This window comes from Delphinapterus leucas, chromosome 1 (genome assembly GCF_059928025.1).
Source record: "Delphinapterus leucas isolate spDelLeu-1000000601 "Yukka" chromosome 1, BTC_Dleu_Yukka2, whole genome shotgun sequence".
In the NCBI taxonomy this organism is placed as follows: domain Eukaryota; kingdom Metazoa; phylum Chordata; class Mammalia; order Artiodactyla; family Monodontidae; genus Delphinapterus; species Delphinapterus leucas.
Genome location: NC_143129.1, coordinates 41,396,533 through 41,416,304, shown reverse-complemented (window position 1 = coordinate 41,416,304; position 19,772 = coordinate 41,396,533). Strand labels below are relative to the sequence as shown.

The 19,772-nt window shown below is 50.2% G+C and overlaps 1 protein-coding gene across 5 annotated transcripts in view; it reads right to left on the bottom strand.

Annotated features, from left to right (window-relative positions):
- RASSF5 (Ras association domain family member 5) overlaps window positions 1–19,772 on the bottom strand; it is a 71,892-nt gene that overhangs the window by 30,155 nt on the left and 21,965 nt on the right. For all 5 annotated transcript variants that reach the window (XM_089908705.1, XM_089908718.1, XM_089908735.1 and 2 more), the window contains one exon: window positions 14,035–14,156. In XM_089908705.1, coding sequence (XP_089764831.1) covers window positions 14,035–14,156 — 122 coding nt within the window. The remainder of the gene's footprint in view (window positions 1–14,034; window positions 14,157–19,772) is intronic.

Genomic DNA, 19,772 nt, shown 5'->3' with positions numbered 1-19,772 from the left:
CCCATCCATGCCGCACCTCACCCTCTCATTCCCCATTCACTGGGTGAAGGAGCCAGGTCAATCAGAGTTAGAGAAGTGACTGCATTAGAAGAAAATCAATATTGGGCCTGTCTGGAGAAGCAGCAATATTTTAACTCGGAAATGCCAGAAGAAACGGCAGGGGCCCCCCAAAGCATATGCAAATCATATGCAAAGTTATGGCAAACTGCAGAGCAAGCAGGCCCTTCCACCCACACAGGGAACTTGGTCTTCAGGAAGCCTCAGGTTAATAAAGGAGCCTGCAGACACCACCCAGGTTATTGGTGCATCTTCCTGGTGGTCTGGCCAAGAGGGGTCTTTGCTAGATCTTGTGATTCCTATCAAGGACAGCTCAATTACATTTCTCCATCAGACTGGATGAAGGAACACCTCCCTTGATGGGCTGAATCCTTCGGATCCTTCATCCACAGTAGTTACAGCCTATGCCTGGTGATTTACATGCAGTCTGTCACTTAACTTTCCCAATAGCCTCGAGATAGACACGCGTAGGACGCGTGTTCCTACGCGTGTTCTGGGACTCAGAACCAGGTGTGTGCAATTCTAGGGCCTGTGCTTCTAGCCACTGTGATGTACAGTCTCTCAGCAGGGATGGCACTGATTTGGTGTGCGTGCTGACATCTTTCAACAGAGTGGGGCTTGGAGTCTCAGGAAAAAAAACAAGCCTTCAGAGCCTGGCAATGCCAGGGGCACCATGCTTGTGGAGTCTGATGGCCTGGGGACCCCAGAGGGACCCTGGGAGCACCCCAGAGAGTGGCTGAGAGGGGTTATCAGGACTTTCTCCAAGTCTGTGTCTCCTGTAGTTCTGAAACAATCCAGTCCTGGGGCACAAGCTGGGTGGAGGGCTAGACTCAGCCCCCAGACTGCAAGCTGCCAACTCCATTTTAAGCTCTGGCTACTTTTGTGAGGAACCCTCTTCCTCCCCCATCTTAGTCAAATCTGTCAGCTCTCAGGATGGTTTCAAACTGCAGCCCAATTTGGCTCCATCCTCCCACACAGTCTTTTTTTCCAGAAGCCAGTGAGTGCCTGGCAGGCACGAACACGAGCTAGCTGAGAGCCAGCGCCCCAGCCGGCTGACCAGCCTCAGCTCTGGAGAATGGTCAATACTGGTAGCTAGGAGATACCTTGGCAGGGAGATAAGTGGAGGTAAACGGCTGGGGGTGGGGGCTGAGGTGAGCTACGGGGTGTTTCCAGGGAAGAACTCACATTACTGGGGTTGGAAGTAGGTTTTGGCTTTGTCTAGAGCAATCTTGTCTTCAAATGAATATTTTAAAGGCTGGTTTTTTTGGGGGGGGTTACCCCAGAAACTGTGGTCCAGGCAAAGGTTTTGGCCTCAGCAGCACCCCCAAGGCCAATGCCACAATGATGAATGCTGCAGGGAGGGGGGACCTGCGTGACCCTTGGGCCATCAGTAACAGCCTACCTGCTTTGTTCAGCCAGGGAAGGAACGCACGTTTCTTTATAAAAGGACCTCCTTGCTCACTGGGAATCCAATATTTAAAGAAAAAGCAGGCCCCAGATTCTCTGGCCACACTGTGTCCTTGGAACCACACAGTGACCTCTGCAGAGAAGCTACAGTGCTACACATTTTAGATGTACAATCTTAAAATACAGCTAATAACAAGCGTTTTGAGCCGCAAGCCAAAGCACCTCAGGAGTCAGCATGAGTCTCTCCTTGTGAGCAGCACACTAGATGCCAGACCTACTCAGGAAAGGTCTAAGTGACACTGCATTCTTTTAGGGTGCTGCTCCCTGCCAGTCCAAATATTATGAAAATTGACATCTGAATAGAGCTTTTCAAAGCCCTTTTACCTCGTCACTTAGGTTGCTCTACAACCTTGAAAGCAGATTTTACCCCCATTTTACAGATGAGGAAACTGAGGGAAGCAGCATGTTCCATCACAGCTCATTACACACTCTCAAAGCCTAGTTAGTGTCTCTGTCTCTACCCCCACTCCACCTGTCAGTGAGTCTAGGCGTGGAAGGAAGCCACGTGTAAGACGCCAGCAAAAGGGAGACTGTGCTGGCGAGGACCCTGGGATGCTCCTGAACCCAGCAAAGATCACATACGATACAATAAGTTGGCCAGCCTCCAGGAGGAAAAATCCAGATAGAAGCTCCACAGTCCCAAAAGGAGGAAGACTGGATTCGTTTCAGTGTCCAGTGACTCTGTCTGTAGCTCTTCCCCATGAATAATCAACAGTAGTGGTAACCTGACCAGGGAAGGAGGGAAGGTGGCAGGAAGAGCCTGGGCAACAGCCTTTCAAGGACAGGAACACACAAGGACAGGAACTGGCTGTTCTTGTCCCTGGTCCCAGGAAGAGGAGTCTGGACCTGAAGGCGCAGCATCCGGAGCCGCGAAGCCATGGCATCATGGTTGCGGGGTGGGTTTCAGAAAGCCCCACTGAAATGGTAGATGGGCGGCTTCCCTGTCTCAGAGCGTCAGATGATGAAAGACATTATTTTAAGCTGTCTTCCTCTCCCAAATGCCATCCTGACACGTAGCCAGATCCCCTTGTTAAATCCACCCTGTGGGTCTGTGTTCCAGAAAAGCTGCGGCGCAAAAATGGAAGCCGGGAGCTGGTATTCTAGGCCCAGCTCCAACTCTAGCTTGCTGTGGGATCGTGAGCAACTTTGGACCTCAGGTCTCCTCATCTGAGCAACTGAGGAGTCCAGATATCGGACTGGGGGCCTCATGGCCGACCAACATATTCAGAGGCTGAACATGGGGTGAGGGGCCAAGGCTTCCCCGAAACCTGTTTTGAAATCATCATTAGCAGCCTTGTGCAGGCGCTGCTGTCCTAGTAACTTTATGTGCTTCATTCCATTTAATCCCTACAGCATACCAACGAGGAAGCTACAGCGATTATCTCTGTTTTACAGAGTGGAAGAGAAGGTTCTGGCAGGTTAAGTAACTTGCACATAGTCAGACGTGCTAGCTCATGGTGGAGCTGAATCAGCCCGGCTGGTCTGACTCCAGACCCCGAGCTGTTGAAGGCTCTGCAGAGATGTAGCATCTATCCTGGCTGCTCTCAGAACAGCCACACCGCCTGAAATCGCAGTCCGACACAAACAGGTCAGGAGCTACTTTCTCAGTCTTCCTACGACCCTGTCTTCCCTTTGGCTCATGGGGGGTTTCCAGAGTTCAGCCATTGACTCTTTTCTCCACCCCCCTCCATGTGCCCGTGCTCTCCCTGGAAGCTTAGTCTCACCTAGGCCAATGGTATCAACTGTACTTTATACACACGTGTCTCATAATTCTCTCTCTTCCAGGTAGCTCCAGATGAATACCTGTAGCAGCTCGCTGGGTACCCAACTCTCCCCGCTAGAGCCTCACTCTCAACAGGTCCAAATTGAGCTGATATTCCCTGCCTCGCCCTCCACCTGCGGTACGCGGGCCTCTCACTGTTGTGGCCTCTCCCGTTGCGGAGCACAGGCTCCAGACGCGCAGGCTCAGCGGCCATGGCTCACGGGCCCAGTCTCTCTGCGGCATGTGGGATCTTCCCGGACCGGGGCACAAACCCATGTCCCCTGCATCGGCAGGCGGACTCCCAACCACTGCGCCACCAGGAAAGCCCTAGAATTTCCTATCTTGATGAGTGCCATCAACATAGATTATTGCAAAGCCTTCCCGTAGTTTCCCTTGTTCCCACCTCCGCCTCCTCCAAACTCCTCACTGCCTGTTGCCAAAGTTACCCTTCTAGACCAAGATCTGATCAGTGTTGTTCTATCATAAAACCTTTCCATTCAGATGTCAACTAATAATTATTGAATAAGTACTGAGTTTCACGACCTAGTATCAAGCTTATTCATTTATTCAACAAATAATTACTAAGCACCTTCTACATGGCAGGCACTAGACTGGATGTTTTGAAGAAGACATAGTTCCTCCCTTCTCATAACGGCCAGTGTAGTGGAACGACGTGAAATTAGACATTATATTGGAGTTACCGAGCTCCCACACACATTCTCTCTCTTAATCCTTACAACCCCGCAAGAACGTATTTTACAGATGAGTAAGCCGAGGCTCAGGGTGGCTCATTTTGCCTAAAGTCAAAGAGCTAGTAAATGGTGGAATCAGATTTCAAACCCAGGGCCTCTGTGTCTGACAATTTTTCATCACAGTTGTCCCTCCTCTAGTGACGCCCCAGTGCCTACAACAATATCCTGAACTCCAGAGTGGGTCCTTCAAGGTCCTTCACAGCATGTGCCCAGCCAACAGGTCATACCCATCTCCAGCCACAATCAAGCATCTCTCCTTACAGCCACGCACATTTGATTCACGTTCCCAGCAGCCGCCCCGCCCTCTTGTGGTCTTGCTGTTTCCTCTGCCTGTCAAAATCCTCCTGTGTCCTCCCACTTCCTGACACACGTTCACCAACCACGACCACACCTCCCCCACCTTGCCGGTGCCTCTCAGAAGCAGCCTTTTTCAGATGTCCTCTCTGGGGTGAATCTTAAGAATGCCACCCTCCATCCTGAGAGCAGCATTTGACAGCATTAAACCGCCGTGCACAGCACAGAGCTCAATTTCCCCCCAGGTGACTTCTTGTTGTAAGAGGTACGTGGCTGCACACTACTTAGGCTGACTCACAGGAGAGCCACTTTCTCGGGGCTTCTAGCCCACTCCACACTTCTCTCGCTTGGCTGCAAGGCTGACAGCTTCGATAAAGCCCTGACACTTACAAACACCAAAGGCAGTTAAATCAGCCCATACCAAGAAGCAGAGGCCCTGAAGAGCTCATGCTGGGTCTGAGTCAGGCACCGGGAGTCTGCCATCTAATTGCCCTCCTTTAGGGAAACTAGAGAATCATAAAAGATGTTTCTGATCAACAACCCCATCCCTCACGTGGCCCTCTGCAGTCTTCCAGTAGCCAGGGCAATGTGGTCACAGGCGTGAGACATGTGAATAACTCTTGCACTACTACACATAGAAAGAGAGCCTTGTTGCCTCCTTAGAGCCTCAGGACAACCTGGCCAGCCAGAGGTCATCTCAGACGCCTACTGATGCTAGGATAGAAGGAGTGGGTGGGGCTGTGAGGAGCACGGAGAAATGTCTCCAGTGCTTAAGGATTTCTCGAGAAATAAGTACTAGACCTCTGTCCCTCCTTGGAGCCAGGATATCAAGTGCCTTCTGGTGGGAAGCCGTTCCCCTCTGTCTGATCAGAACTGCGCTCCCCTGGGTTGGCCTGGGCTGCTGAGAGAGGCCTTAGGGCAGCTCCCGTTAGAGGCAGCTGTTCAGTGGAGTCGAATCACTGACAGCTTTGGCCAGCACTCCTGGCTTCTAGAGCGTGGAGGGAAATCTGTGGATGGGGGAGCAACTGTCCCAGATATAGCCAGACTGGAGCAGAGCAGCTGGGGACCGGCTCCTTCCTTTGGCACCTGAGGATGGGCTGGCAAAAAATGAGATAAAATGGAATCATAAAATGTATTTGATTAATCCAAAAGAAGGAAGAAAAGAAAAAGGAAGCAAAGAACAGGTTCGACAAATAGAAAACAAACAGCACGATGAGAGACTTAAAATCTAATTATATCAATAATCACATTAAATGCAAATGAGCTAAATAACCCAATTAAAGGGCAGAGATGATCCAATTGGATTAAGAAAAACAAGATTCAACTATGTGCTGTCTGTAAGAAATGCCCTTTAAATATAAAGACACAAATAGCCTAAAAGTAAAAAAATGGATAAAGAAATATCATGCTAATGGTAATCAAAAGAAAGCTGGAGTGGCTATATTAACATCAGACAAAGTAGATTTCAGAACAAAGAATATTACCGGGGATAAAGAAGGTTATTTCATAATGATAAAGTGTCAATTAATCAAGAGAATGTAATTATGTTAAATGTTTATGCACTGAATAATGGAGCTTCAAAATACAAGATAGAACTTTAAGGAGAAATTGGCAAATCCACAATTATATTTGGGATTTCAACACCCCTCTCTCAATAATTGAAAAAACAGGCAGACAGAACACATGGTATGCCTCAACAAATGTTAGCTACTGTTGTTATCAGTCACAATTCAGTTCGATAAACCTTTATCAAGCATTTCAGAGGAGACCCAGGACCAGAATTCCCAGAGAGGTGTGCAGGTACCAATCAAGAGTGTTACTTAGGCGTCATTATCCGAATCCGTGTGCAGAGGAGAAAAAGTTGTGAATTTATAGGCACAAAGAAATGATAAATCAGACTAGAAGTGTATCATGGTGAAAGGAAGAAATGGCATACCAGGCTTTGGTATAGAAGGCTTTGAGTGCTAAATAGAAGACATCTTGTAATGCTTTATTGGGTTTTGTGACTTTAAAGCATTTAGCTTAATAGTAATGATATTATTATATTGTTTTAAGATGAAAAATCTTTGCTACAATTCATAATATTAGGAGTGAAGGTAAGTAAGCTCCTTCATGCAGGCCATATGATAAGCTCAATCCTTTCTGCAGAGAGCATGACAGAGAAGGGACGCGAAAGGATTGAGTGACCCTCTCAAAGGAAAAATAGACTTACTGCAAAAGAAAAAAAAAGAGCATTACTTAGGGAGCCCCAGCCTCTCTGCAGAGATAGACCTGGTTCCCCAGGTTCTCCCCTCCCGGCTCCCTGGCTCCCCCGTGTGGTAGTTCTGGGTTTAGCCCGTGACGTTGGGAGGAGGGCCGGGGCAGGACCGGTCACAGTCGCTTCCTCCTTTGGAGGGTTCTGGAAAAGCAGAGCTCCCAGTATGGTGACACTGGTGTGGCTGCGGAGGGAGCACAGGGCTGGGAGCCAGGAAACTCGGCTCTGCACTCCAGCTGAGTCACTGCTCAGTGGCTGCAGGGGCTGAGGGAGGGGATTCCAGCGGGGGCCCTGCTAAGGAATGACAGCGGTGGGCTAGGGGTGGAGGTGGCGTGCATAGGCAGAAAGGCAGCAGCGACCTGACCTGTGGGGCTGAAACACCAGCAGGCCGGGCTGACCCACCCTGGAAGCCGTCTGTCCCTGTGGTGAATGGGGACAGGGTCTCGAGTCTTTTTATCAACAGAGCAGAGCAATAACTCAGGCCGCAGAAGAGGCGATAATCGTTAAGTCTTGTAGCAACAAGTACCCGCCAAACCACAAAGCTGTAGTGTCCTGGCTTTATATCCAGGAGAGTAATCCATCTTTCTGGTATTGTGGAGAGTAGGCAGAGCCAGACCATGAAGGGTTTTGTGTGCTAATCCAGATTTAGACTGATTTTGAGGGTAATAGGAAGCCGCTGAGGGTTTCCATCACAGGGTGACACGATAAAAAAAATCCAGTAAGGCTGTTGGAAGCACCAGAGTCGGCCCTGGAATGTCATCCGGTGATACTGACATGCTTTTACATACATCTTCTCACCGGAGCCACACAACCAGCATTTCTCAGAGGAGAAACCTGAGGCTCAGAGAAACTAAGAGGCTTGTTCCCAGTCACATGCCAAGATCGTCATCTACACAAACTGAATTAGAGCCTAGCTCTCCTGTCACTCAGGCCAGGGTTCTTTCTTTTCTTTAAGAAAATATGTATTGCCTTTTAGAAATGTTACACTAGAAACACATGACAGCATCTGGTTATTCAAACAGCCCCGAAGCAAACAGCAAAAGTCGAGAGTTCTCTCATTCTACCCATCACCTCCCACCCCCTCCCAAAGTGAAATCCCTTCGAACAGTTGTCTGGGCGCCCTCCAGGCCCTCACGCTGCATTTAGACACACACGCATACACACATACACACATATGTACAAAGTACAAATGGGCTTGTCCTGCATGTACCACTGGGTGACTTGTCTCTGTTGGCACTATTCCTTGTCAGTACATACAGATCCATCCCTCCTTTGTAAAGCACCTTGGCCTTAGTGCTGGTGGCTGGAACTTCCGTCCCGGCACCCCCGCAGCTCTCACCACTGCTCACAGTGCCCCTTAGGAAGGGGCTGGACCCAGTGCCCTGGTAGTCAGGGCACCAGATGACCAGAGTGCAGCCTCTGTAGGCAGCATTTCCCACTGAGGGCACCTGAAAAGATTTTAGAACGATGCCTGGCTCCATAACTATGTGTGGAAGGAATCTGAGACAGTCCTTAGGCATACTGTGTTTTTAATTTTAGAGATTAAATATTAATTTAATGTGTGTCAGGAAAAAAATCTTAAGTACATCAATGGTGATTGAAGGATTTAAAATTTTTCCTTTAACACAGTTTAAGTTTACTCAAATAAATCTATGTAAAGAGAAATATTAAGTAAATAGTAGCAGAGGTGGAATATTGATATGGCCAGAATCTCAAGTGTGGAAAGTGCCCAAGTGAGGTTTGGGAACTGCTGTGGGAGGGGCTGGACTTGGCAGGCGGGGACCTGGGAGCCTGGTTTCTAAATGCTGCTCCTGGGTTCTGGAGGGCCAGGAGGACGGGATGGAATCGAGGCCTGATGGATATAAGATTCATTTCCTGGCTGCAAGTGATCTGAGTGGAAGGAAGAGTGCTTATGTTTTGGTCTTGTCATCTGTGCATTCCATGTACCAAGAAAAGTGGCACCAAAGGCCTGGGGAACAGAGCTGCCAGGACCCCCCTGGTCTGCCACGGGTTATGATGAACATCAACAGCTGTGGGCAAGGGCTTCCTCTCTTGGGATCTGCTTCCCCAAAGGCAAGGAAAGGACTGAACCAAACCAGCAGAGGTCTCACTTCATCCCCAGGGCACTGGGGAGCTACTGGGAGTTTTATTCGTCACAGGGGTGACAGGATAAGAGCACCTTTAGGACCACCTGAAGTATAACATCTTTGGAGCATGCCCCCAAATAAAGGAACTGCAGCTCTTTTGTGATCTTCAGCCAATGGCAACCATGTCCTCTAGGAAACAGGCTTAAACTGAAGAGGGGATCTGGGGTAGACTTGAAGGGGATTTGCTTGGTCAGCATGGGTGCCCAGGAGAAAAACCAGACATCACAGACCTCTGAGATCTCCAAGCAGAGACTGACAAAAACATAGGCAACTCCCATCCACTCTTCCTCTGTTTCTCCACCTGAGAGAGACATGCACGAACCACACACCTTGTGAGTGCAGCTGGGGCTCTGAGCCCATCCCTGCCCCCTCACACGCCCTCCCCTTCCTCCCTCCCCGCCTGTCTGGCATGGCAGAGAGAAGACAGACAGAACCTTGGGATTACTGCTTTTCAAAGGTTGAGGCCAAACACTTATCTACAGGATGATCTCAACTGTGTTCTGAAAAATGTATGAATGTACAGGAAGAAAATATAAAAATGTTAACTAACAGTGGTTCCTTCTGGATGGAGGAAGATCAATGATTTTCTTTTTCTTAAAGAACAAAGCGGAAAGACCTCCTAACAACCATGTGCCTCCAAACTAGCAGAGCTCTGACCAGAGCCCGGGCCACAACAAATGCCCACCCCCACCCCGAAAACGGCACTCGCACATTTGGTTAGCTCAGACCAGGTGACGAGGTCAAGGTGAACGAAAGCTCCATCCGGGTATGCAACAGAAAGTCGAGCCAAGGCAGAAATCAGCACAAACAAGCTTTTTAGAAAAAGGCGAGTTAGCCTGGAGCAGGGCCCAGGTTTTATTGACAGAAGGCTAGGTCCTGTCCCAGCTGTGCCTGAAGCATGCAGCCAGGCCTGTCCAAGGCAAACACTGCAGCCCAACCCAGCCGGCCCGGGAGCAAACCCCATTCCAGGCTGGCTGCCGGTGGGCGTGCTGCTCTGCTGCACCCACGAGGGACTCTTGGCTTCTTCTATGTGTCCTCTATACTTCAGTGGTGGTTCTGCTCTAGACACAGCCCTGAGTTAGCTTGCCAGAAAACTCCAAGGTTGACTCATCTCTCCAACAGAGGGAAGGGAGTCACTCGGCTTCCAAATACTCAGATCTGGAAACACCTGTTCACTGTTGAAATTCTGGGAATGAGACAAGGCATGCAGCAAACCCCAGGCCCTGCTCTGGGGCCTTCCCTCCCACCCACGTGAGAGCTGGCCAAGCCACTCTAGGGCAGGGTTGCTCAACCTCCGCACTGCTCACATTTAGGGCCGGATGAATCTTTGTTGCGGGGCTGTGGCTTTTCTGTGCAATGGAGGCTGTTTAGCAGCATCCCCAGCCTCTGCCCACTAGGTGCCAGTAGCCTCCTCCAAGCTGTGACAGCCAAAGATGTCTCCAGTAACTACCAAATGTCCCACCTGGTGGAGGGGGGCAAGATCACCCCCTCCCATTTGAGACCTGCTGCTCTAGAGGAAGAAATAGAGACCCAAAGTAGAAATGCAAGATGGAGCGGGGTGAGCGGGCTCTGGGATGGGGGATGGGTAGGCTCAAGGGGAACAGAAAGAAGAGAGACTTGGAAGTTCCCAATGGGAAAGAAAATTGGGAAAATAAAGAGTCGTTTAAATAAGATTTTTGGTAAACGTTGTTATATGGTGTGCTATGTAACTTCCCTCCTCCATCTTCTAAAGAAAACCTTCAGCAAAAATCTGCATCATTCACCAGGGGTTTGGGGGTCAGATTTGTCTCCCTTCCTTTTCTCACTCTGGACAGGGCAAGGCCCTCCCAAGAGGTCTGGTTGCATTCAGACTACGTTATAAACAGTTCCAATTCCAAAGTGTGTGGAGGATGTACATAATTTTTTTCTCATAGTAAATAAACGAGTTACTTTATTCTGTTTACGGATGGAGCATTCCTCCACGATGAACGAAGTTGATCCAAATTTATTACTTGTCCTTTTTTTTTTTTAAATCTTTTGGCTGCACCGCTCGGCATGGGGGGTCTCACTTCCCTGACCAGGGATCGAACCCGCGCCCCCTGCGTTGGCAGCGTGGAGTCTTAACCACTGGACCGCCAGGGAAGTCCTATCTTGTGGGCAAAGCCCAATCAGCAGTACCCCAAATGACACAGCATCCTTAACCAGGGATAGGTCTATCTCAAGTGCATTTGCAAGACCCACAATACTAGTATGCTCATCTATAGAAACAAATACAGAGTTTCAAAACAATCACCTTGCACTCGATTCATTACAAAGCCTGCAAGAGGAGGAACTACTATATAACTGTCATCAGATTTTAGCACATCCAGATAAATAAATCCTGTGTTATATGAACTATGTACTACATTGTAATCTAGTGACCCAGAGAGTTGAGGGCCTGCATCAATGACCTTATCAATAGCACATTTCTCAGGCAAACTGCATATCTTTATGTCATCTTCTGTGATATAGCCAGGCTACACCACTCAGCATGCCTCTATGGCAATTTCCATTGGCTTTACTGGTAAAAGATCATGGGCCGTTTTCCTTGTGAAAAAAAATTTTGATGATCTACACGGGTTCATCAGATCAATGTACTGGTTTCTTCCTATGCCAAGAAGCCTTAGGCAGGCAGCAGCAGTAAAACTGGGCAATGAATCATAACTTTTCTCACTGTTCATAATGTCATCCATGATCCCAGGATAATATGGTGGATAATATGAACATGGTGTTATCCTCAGGCCCTTCACCATATCTGATAAATGGCAAGGGTATAGCATGAGATGTTCGCGACTGCACAGTTCCCCATAGTACTTGGGTTCACCTTCTTGACATGTTTAAGTATTTCTATATTGTAACTGACTGCGAATAGTGTACAGGACAACCTGCTTCTCATATTCTCTCTGTGAATTTCCAAGACGCTGCCTCACGTGGACTGGCAGCTTACTCCAGGGGTAGTTGTGCCGGATGTGGAACTCCACGGCTATGTGCATGATGCTGGGAGCCGGGGCAGGTAGCAGTGGCCGGGCCCGAGGCTGGAACGATGCCTCCCGCCTGCCCGCTTTCACACTGCGGATGGCCCAGGCCGCCCCACGGCCAGGGTGTCTGAGGGCTCAGTGAGGCCTGGGCCACGGGGCGCGGGAGCAGTGGAGAGGGGCGGCTCCAAGTTTCTTTCGGATGTACAGAATTTAAAAAATATATTTTTTAGAACGAATTCAATATCATTCTTATAAAAATACACATCATATTTGCTTTCTAGTACTACTTTCCCAGTGGGAGAAAAAGGCCTGGGGAACAGCAGGGAGGCCGGTAGCACCCATGGGTGGACCAGGTGACTGAACATTGTTGAACATGTACATCATGGTCAGAAAAAGCGTGTGGATGGCTAGTCTGGGGACTTGGGACTGGACCCTGATTCCCCCGGCCCACTTGTATTCTCTTGAGGAAATAACCAGTCATTCAGCATCTGTGTTGTCTCTCACAGCACCCAGGGCTTTTCTCTCAGAAACATGGGGTTTAATTAAAGTTTTGCTCCCCTACTTTACTGCATCACTAAGTCCCTGGCATTCCCGGGCCTGGCACATGCTCTACATTCAAAACATATTTGTTAAATTAATAAATGGATGATGTCCTTACAGTAAGGATGGACACTCCTTACTTCCTTAACCAGCAACATCTGACCGATACACTAAGGCTTACAGCAAATGTCACCTCCTCTGGGAAGTATTCCCTGATTTCTCCCAACAGAAACAATTGCACCATATACTCAAAATGCTTTATTCATACTTTTATTGAAACATGCATCACACTATATACTATTTGGCTGTATTCTGCCTCCCCTGCCAGAATGTAAGCTCTCTGAGGACCAGAACTATGACGTATCATTTATTATCCCCACTCTTACCAGTGCTTAGCACATAGTAGATAATCAATGTTTCATCAATGCAAGAATTAAAAACAACGCTCTCCTGTTTCCCTCCCAAATCCTCGACATCAAAGGTCAGACACACCCTAGTTCAAGTGGCTTGGCAAAGCCCAGAACCAAGAGCTGCTTTGGGCATTAACTTCCTGGTCCTTTGACACAGGGAAAGAACATTTGCACAGTCCCTCTGAAGTTGATCTGGTCTGGCTGGCTGACTGGCAGGCAGGATGATGTGCTGAGAAGCCTCAGCCCCAGCATCCCGACTGCCCCAGGGCTACGAGGCCTCAGAGGATCCTCAGGAGCTTTCTCTGGGACCCCAACCGCTGCCCCTACCCATACCCACACCTATGGCTGGAGCCCTAGGCCAAAGCAGGCTCTGTGCTTGGGGTGGACTACAGGGCACTTCTCAATAGTGACAGACTTCCCTGTGTCACCGACTCTGTTCCATCCCCCCAGCCACCTGGAAGAGGGTGTGTGATATTGTGTTTTTTTAATAAGAAATATATATTTGGTCTCTGTCTCCTTTCCTGGCACAGAGCTCCTAAAACGCTTGGAACTTCCTAAGTGAGGAGAGCAACAAAGGTGTTTCTTGTTATGTTAATGAGGTGATTTTGGAGGCCACCTAAGGATGCAGGCTTGTTGCCAGGAGAACCAACCAAGTGTTAGAGGACTGGAACTTTTAGTCCCACCCCCTGACCTCTGGGGAGGGGAGAGGGGCTGGAGGATGAATCAATCACGGATGGCCAATGATTTAATCAATCATGTCTGTATCATGAAGCCTCTATAAAAACCCAAAAAGTTGGGGCTTGGAGAGCTTCTGGGTTGGCGAACACGTGGAGGTGCAGGGAGAGTGGCGCCTGGAGAGGGCATGGAAGCTCTGTGTCCCTCCCACACACCTTGCCCTCTGCATCTCTTCCATCTGGCTGTTCCTAAGTTAGATCCTTTTATAATAAACTGATCATCTAGTAGGTAAAATGTTTGAGTTCTGTGAGCTGCTCTAGCAAATTAATTGAACCCAAGGAGGGAGTTGTAGAAGGTGACAACACGGCCTTGCAATTGGTATCTGAAGTGGTGGTGGGGAGGCGCACAGATGGTGCCAGAATTGAGGTGAACTGAAGGACACCCAGTGGGTGTCAGATGATTGCTTTGGTGGTGTGGGACCCTTGCCCCCCACATCAGAATTGGGGGCAGAATCAGAGCGTGTGCTGTGGACCCCATCCAGCCAGAAGGGGACCTCAACATCCAGTGTATGTGGAACACTCATGCCACCTCCCACTCACCAGAGCTCCTGGGAGGGACAGGGGAGCCCGGGACACCTCGGAGGCTGTTCCCAGCCTGGTCCTTGAGCCCTTGCTGCCTACCTGGCTGAAGGTCGAAGTGAGGGTGCTTTCTGGAGAGGGTCTGTCCCGGGAGGGGCCTTCCTGCTGACTGCAGTCCAGCTGGATCAGGCTGCGGCACTCCGGGTGGCAGGTGAATTTACAGTCTGGAGGGAGAGAACCATAGGGGGATTAGGGGCCAGATAGGAGGCCCAGAGAAATACCCTGGAAGATGGCGTGTATCTCCTGGAGGGAATAGCATGCAGGAGGGAAGCGGAGGGGGGAGAACACCGTGAGAATGTCACCCGCTCTCTGCGCCACCATGAATGGTGAAGGTGAACAGGTGCTTTAGAGTTTGCAAACTATTCGCACCTCTGTTATTGTGCGTGACCCTGCAACCATTATTACTGCCACTTTATAGACAGGAAACTGGGGCCTTAGGGACATTGGTGATTTTCTAAGGGCAGATCATCTGGCTCCTGGCTGGCTCTCTTTCTACTAATTTACGTTAATCACCAGGGGTCACGGATCGTTGGGGAAGGACTTAACTTTTCTGGGCCTTGTTCTGCAGTCTGTAAAATATAGGTACTAAGTGCCCTGCCTAGTGCACAAGGACGTTTATAGTTATGGGGGAGAACAGGTCTTAATAAATTAAAGGTGCCTCCAGGGACAAAAGCATTATTATCAACAGGAAGGGCTGTCACCTGTCTCTGACCCTGCCCCATCTAGAAATGTGGGGTGGCTTCTCTAACCCAGCTGACATAGCTTACAGACAACGTCCAAAACTAGGTGCTTCGGGGAAAAGCACACGTTTATTTCCTAGACAATGTTCACCTCCACGGAAGTAAGACTTAATGATCAGAGTTTCAAAGAGTCTGGGGGACTACCTCGCAGATGGGGAAGCTGAGGCTCAGAGAGGTAAAGTTAGGTGCCCAACGACACACAGCTCAGTGGCAGAGCCAAGGCTGCGAGCAGTCTCCAGCGTCCTCAGGGCTCTCTCTGGAGCCTCCTTGGCAGAAGGGAGGTGAAGTTGAAGGGGGCAGGAGGCAGAGAGGCTGGGGCAGGCAAGGGGAGGGGAGTGTGTATGGAGGATGGGAGTGAAGAAAAGGTGGGCAGCAAGAGAAATCAACACAAGCCCATCAGCAGGCAACATGCTCAGATTTGAGGTCGGTTCTCACAGAAGCTGCTGGGCCCGCCAGGGTCACGTGTCCCGGAGGTGCCACAGCTCAGCCAGAAGGCCCAGCTGAGGGAGGCTGCCGGAGTCTCCATGAGAAGGCTGCTCGATTGTGATGCCAGGCGCATGGGGATGCGGCAGGGGACACGACAGCCTGGACTTGTTTGTATAACCTGGGGACGAGGGGACAACTTTTGGCTGATAAGGGCTGAGCTTCCTGACACTCTTTTCCTTCCTTTTAACAAGTTCCAAAACCTCGGCACATTGGGACAATCTTCTTAAAGCTGGGAAGCGCACTCCGTCGTGGGGCGGCGGCAGGGGTGGGTCTCCTCTTCTCCCCACGCTCTCGGGGAGTTTTGGGAAGAGACCCCCACTCTCCCCAGCTGCCCCCTTCCCTTACATCCCCAAAGATGAGCACCTGGACCACACTCCTTGTACAGGTTTTGCCATTAATGCCTGCAGGGGAGCACCCAGCAAATGTGGGGACATGAAGAGATTCCAGAAGCCTGCAACCTTCTGACTCAGTGGTCTGAAGTCCTGACCACCTTTCTGGGATGGCATTTAGAAGCCCTACTGCTCACCTCCCTCGTGCCTGCAGGTGAGGCCCACGCAACATCCTCTCCTTCACACCCCACCCTCTTCTGGGCATTCCCAGCTCTCCTCCGGAGGAGCTATGCTCTCACCTGGAGAGGGGATGGGTACAGCTCACTCTGAGCCACGCACCATAACCCCGCCCACGCCCACATGCATTCCTGGGCTCCCCCAGTAGGAGATCTCGGCCTGGCACGAGGACGGCCTCACCCCTGGTGGGGGTGAAGGGCACAGGTGGCATGCAGACCGCATCTCCCCTGCCCGCAGTGCCCAGAAATGCCAGGGCTTTGATAAGGGAGCACCGAGGCCAGAGCCCACACAGAGAGGCATTGTCTGGGCTCTGCTCCTGGGACACACCTATCCAGCTCCTGGCCAAGCTCTGAGCGATGAAGAATTCTCCGGGGCTGCCAAGGAGTGGAAACTCGCCAGCTCTACCTCAAGTGAGAGCTGCTACCGGCTCCCAAAGGGGAGAGCGTCTTGAGAAAGGAAGAAGTCTTCCAGTCTCCTATTTCAACTCTGTGTGCTGCAGACACGGGCACTCTGTGTCCACCTGTGCATCTGAATCTCTCCATTTCTGTCTGTCTCTCTGTGCTCTGCCTCTCACATGCACACACACACACACACACACACACACACACAGAGCACCAAAACCACAGGAACATTTTTTTTTTTTTTACAGCCTCACGCTGAGCTGGACGGAGCGGGGGAACAGAAGACTCCAAGAGGAGTGGTTTGGGATTTTATAAAAAGCACATTTGAGCACCAATGAGCCTGTCCCATCAGACCATGTAATCACAGACTGTAGCAAAACCACTGAAGCACGTCTTGATATTTCCTGGCCCCTGGAAATGCTAAGCCCAGGGCTTTTAGGCCAGCAGAGATGAGGTCACAGTCCCCATCCCTTCTCCACACACAGAAGCAAGCCCCCCCAGCCACAACCAGTAGCCTGCAGGCCTCATGTGCTCTGAGTGGGGACATTCATGAGGTTGCCAAGGCAGGGTTGTCTCCACTGGAGCCCAGTGCTTAAACCCCCACAGGCCATCTTTCCCTCAAGATAGGAGGAATGATGGAGACACAAGCACAGAGGGGCCCTTCTCAAAGAGGGAACTGTATGCCAGGATGCAGAGAGGGCTCCTGTGCGCTACCCTCAGACCCAGGCTGTATTGGTTTCCTCACTGCTATAACAAAGCACCACCAACTAGGAGGCTTAAAACTGAAATTATTGGGGCTTCCCTGGTGGCACAGTGGTTGAGAGTCCGCCTGCCGATGCAGGGGACGTGGTTTTGTGCCCCGGTCCAGGAGGATCCCACATGCCGCGGAGCAGCTGGGCCCGTGAGCCATGGCCGCTGAGCCTGTGCTCCACAACGGGAGAGGCCACAACGGTGAGAGGCCCGTGTACCACAAAAAAAACAAACAAACAAAAAAAAAAACCTGAAATTATTGTCTCTCAGTTCTGGAGGCCAGAAGTCTGAAATCAAGTTGTCAGCAGGCTCACGCTCCTTCTGGAGCCTGTAGGAGGATCGTTTCTTGCCTCTTCCCAGCTTCTGGTGGTTTGCTGGCAGTCTTTGGTTGTCCTCGGCTTGCAGCTGCATCACTCCCACCTCCATGGCCTTCTCCCTGTGTGCCTGTGTCCTCACATGGTCATGAGGATTCGTATTCATATTGAACTAGGGGACCATCCTACTCTAGTGCAACCTTTCCTTAACTAATTACATCCGCAACTACCTTGTTTCCAAACAAGGTCACATTCTGACGTACTGGGGGTTAGAACTTTGACATATTTTTTTTTTGCGAGGGGGGGGGATACAATTCAACCCATCACACAGACCCTGGGCCATATTGGGAACCCAGAGCCCTTAGTCTCGAACGGATGCGGGTTTCTCATGGACACCATCTCCAGAGTTCAGCAGCAGACTGGCAGAGGAAGGAGGCCAGGAAGTGCTGAGCTGAGGCCAGGACCACCTCCCTACTTCTACTAGCCCTGCTCCTGGCCTTCTCGGTCCCTGAAGGTCACCACCAAAGGCACCATCTCGAACAAGGAGGTCAGGCCCAGAGGCCATGGCAACCTATGTCCAAAGATACAGTCTTTCTTCCACTTCAGCCCAGAGGAGGTGAATTCAGCAGATGGAACTGTGCTAGGAGATTGTTTTCTAAAATGAAAAAGCTACAAACCTCCCCTTAGTCCCCAGGGCTGCCCTAGTTAGTTCCTGCCTGACCCCAGTTGCCAAATGCACACACACACACACACACACACACATACACACACAGGCACACAAAGAGGCTAATTTTTCTGAACCAGAGGCATTCTGTTGATAAGGAACCCTTAAGGCCCTTTCACCCCAGGGTTGTATGCAAGATCCTAAGATAGTGTGGCGCTCTCCACTTCACTCTCCCCCTCCTCCAGCTGAAGCCAGGATGTGGGGTGAGGATGGGGCAGGTTCCCAGGATTCAGAGCCTGGGTTACGATGAGCTCATAGGCCTCCCTTGCGGTCATTCCCAGGTCAGTGAAGAGCAGCTTCTCACCCTGCATGGCCAAAGCCACTACTGAGGCCCAAGGGGAAGCATGACAGCCTCTGAATCCAGGAGCCCTGTGTCCATGCTCTGGGTACCCCAGGCCTTCTTGGACAAGGTCAACCTCAGAACAAACTTACCACTTCCCCCGTTCCCCCTCGGGACCTGGCCTGTGCTACGGGAAAATGGAAAGAGGATGGACTTGGGAGGAAGGCCTGGCCTCCACTCACTGCTCAACCAGCTTTGTGACCTTGGGTAAGTTATTGAACTCCTCGGATCATTAATTTACTCGGCTATATAGTGGGAATAATAGCCTGTTCATAGGGCTGCCATGAGGATTAAATGGGGTCCATTAGGTAAAGCACTGCACAGGAGGCCTGGGAACAGAGGCCCCCAGTTAATGTTCCATCCCACCTCTCCCAACACTACTCTGTGGTGTGGATTCCTTCCCGCTCCACCGAGCTGCTGGTGGGTCATCTGTAGTCTCACCAGCTCCCCCTAGCTAGCCATTTCCAAACCAAGCACACAAATAGATTTTAGATTTAAAATCATTTTGTTCTTAGGCACTACAGAAAAATCTGAAAAAACACATAATGGAAAAGCATGTGAAAAAGAATGTGTATATATATATATATGTATAACTGAATCACTTTGCTGTACAGCAGAAATTAACACAACACTGTAAATCAACTATACTTCAATAAAATAAATTTTTTAAAAATTAAAAAAGAGGCTTCCCTGGTGGTCCAGTGGTTAAGACTCACGTTCCCAATGCAGGGGACCCAGGTTCGATCCCTGGTAAGGGAACTAGATCCCACATGCCACAACTAAAGATCCCACATGCCACAACTAAAGATCCCGCATGCCACAATGAAGATCCTGCATGCCACAACTAAAGATCCCACATGCCACAATGAAGATCCTGCCGCAACTAAGACTCAGAGCAGCCAAATTAATTAATTAAAATAAATTAAAAAACAAACAAACAAAAACCACTATCACCACCACCACACACACAAAAAAGTGCATTGGAAAATTACAATGTTACAAAAGTTTTTAAAAAGCAGGAGTAAGGTCTTTCCGAGCAAGTCAGTGGGGACAGTCCTCAGTCTTGGGGTCCCTGCCTTGGCTCCCTTCTCAGATATTTCTTCAAGAGTCCCCCAATCTTGTGCTGGGGTCCCTCCACTCAAGACCAACCATGTCCACTCAGACACCACCTAGAATGCTCTCTGTGCCTGTCTGTCCCAGGCCGGCCCGGCCCTGCTTCACCACCTGCAGCCCCACTGCACCCTGCAACCTCGACACCCCCTGCTCCCCCAGCCAGAAGCACCTCTCTCCACATGGCTCCAAGATTTCCCCTCGGACCTCAGGCCCTCTAGTGTCCTCTGCGACCACACGCCCCTCTAAGCCCCCAGGGCTGCAGCTCCTGAAGTCCACCCTTTCCCAGCCCTTTGCTCTGGACCCTGCTCAGTGTTCAAGAGGACCAGCCACTATTAAGCATTTGGAA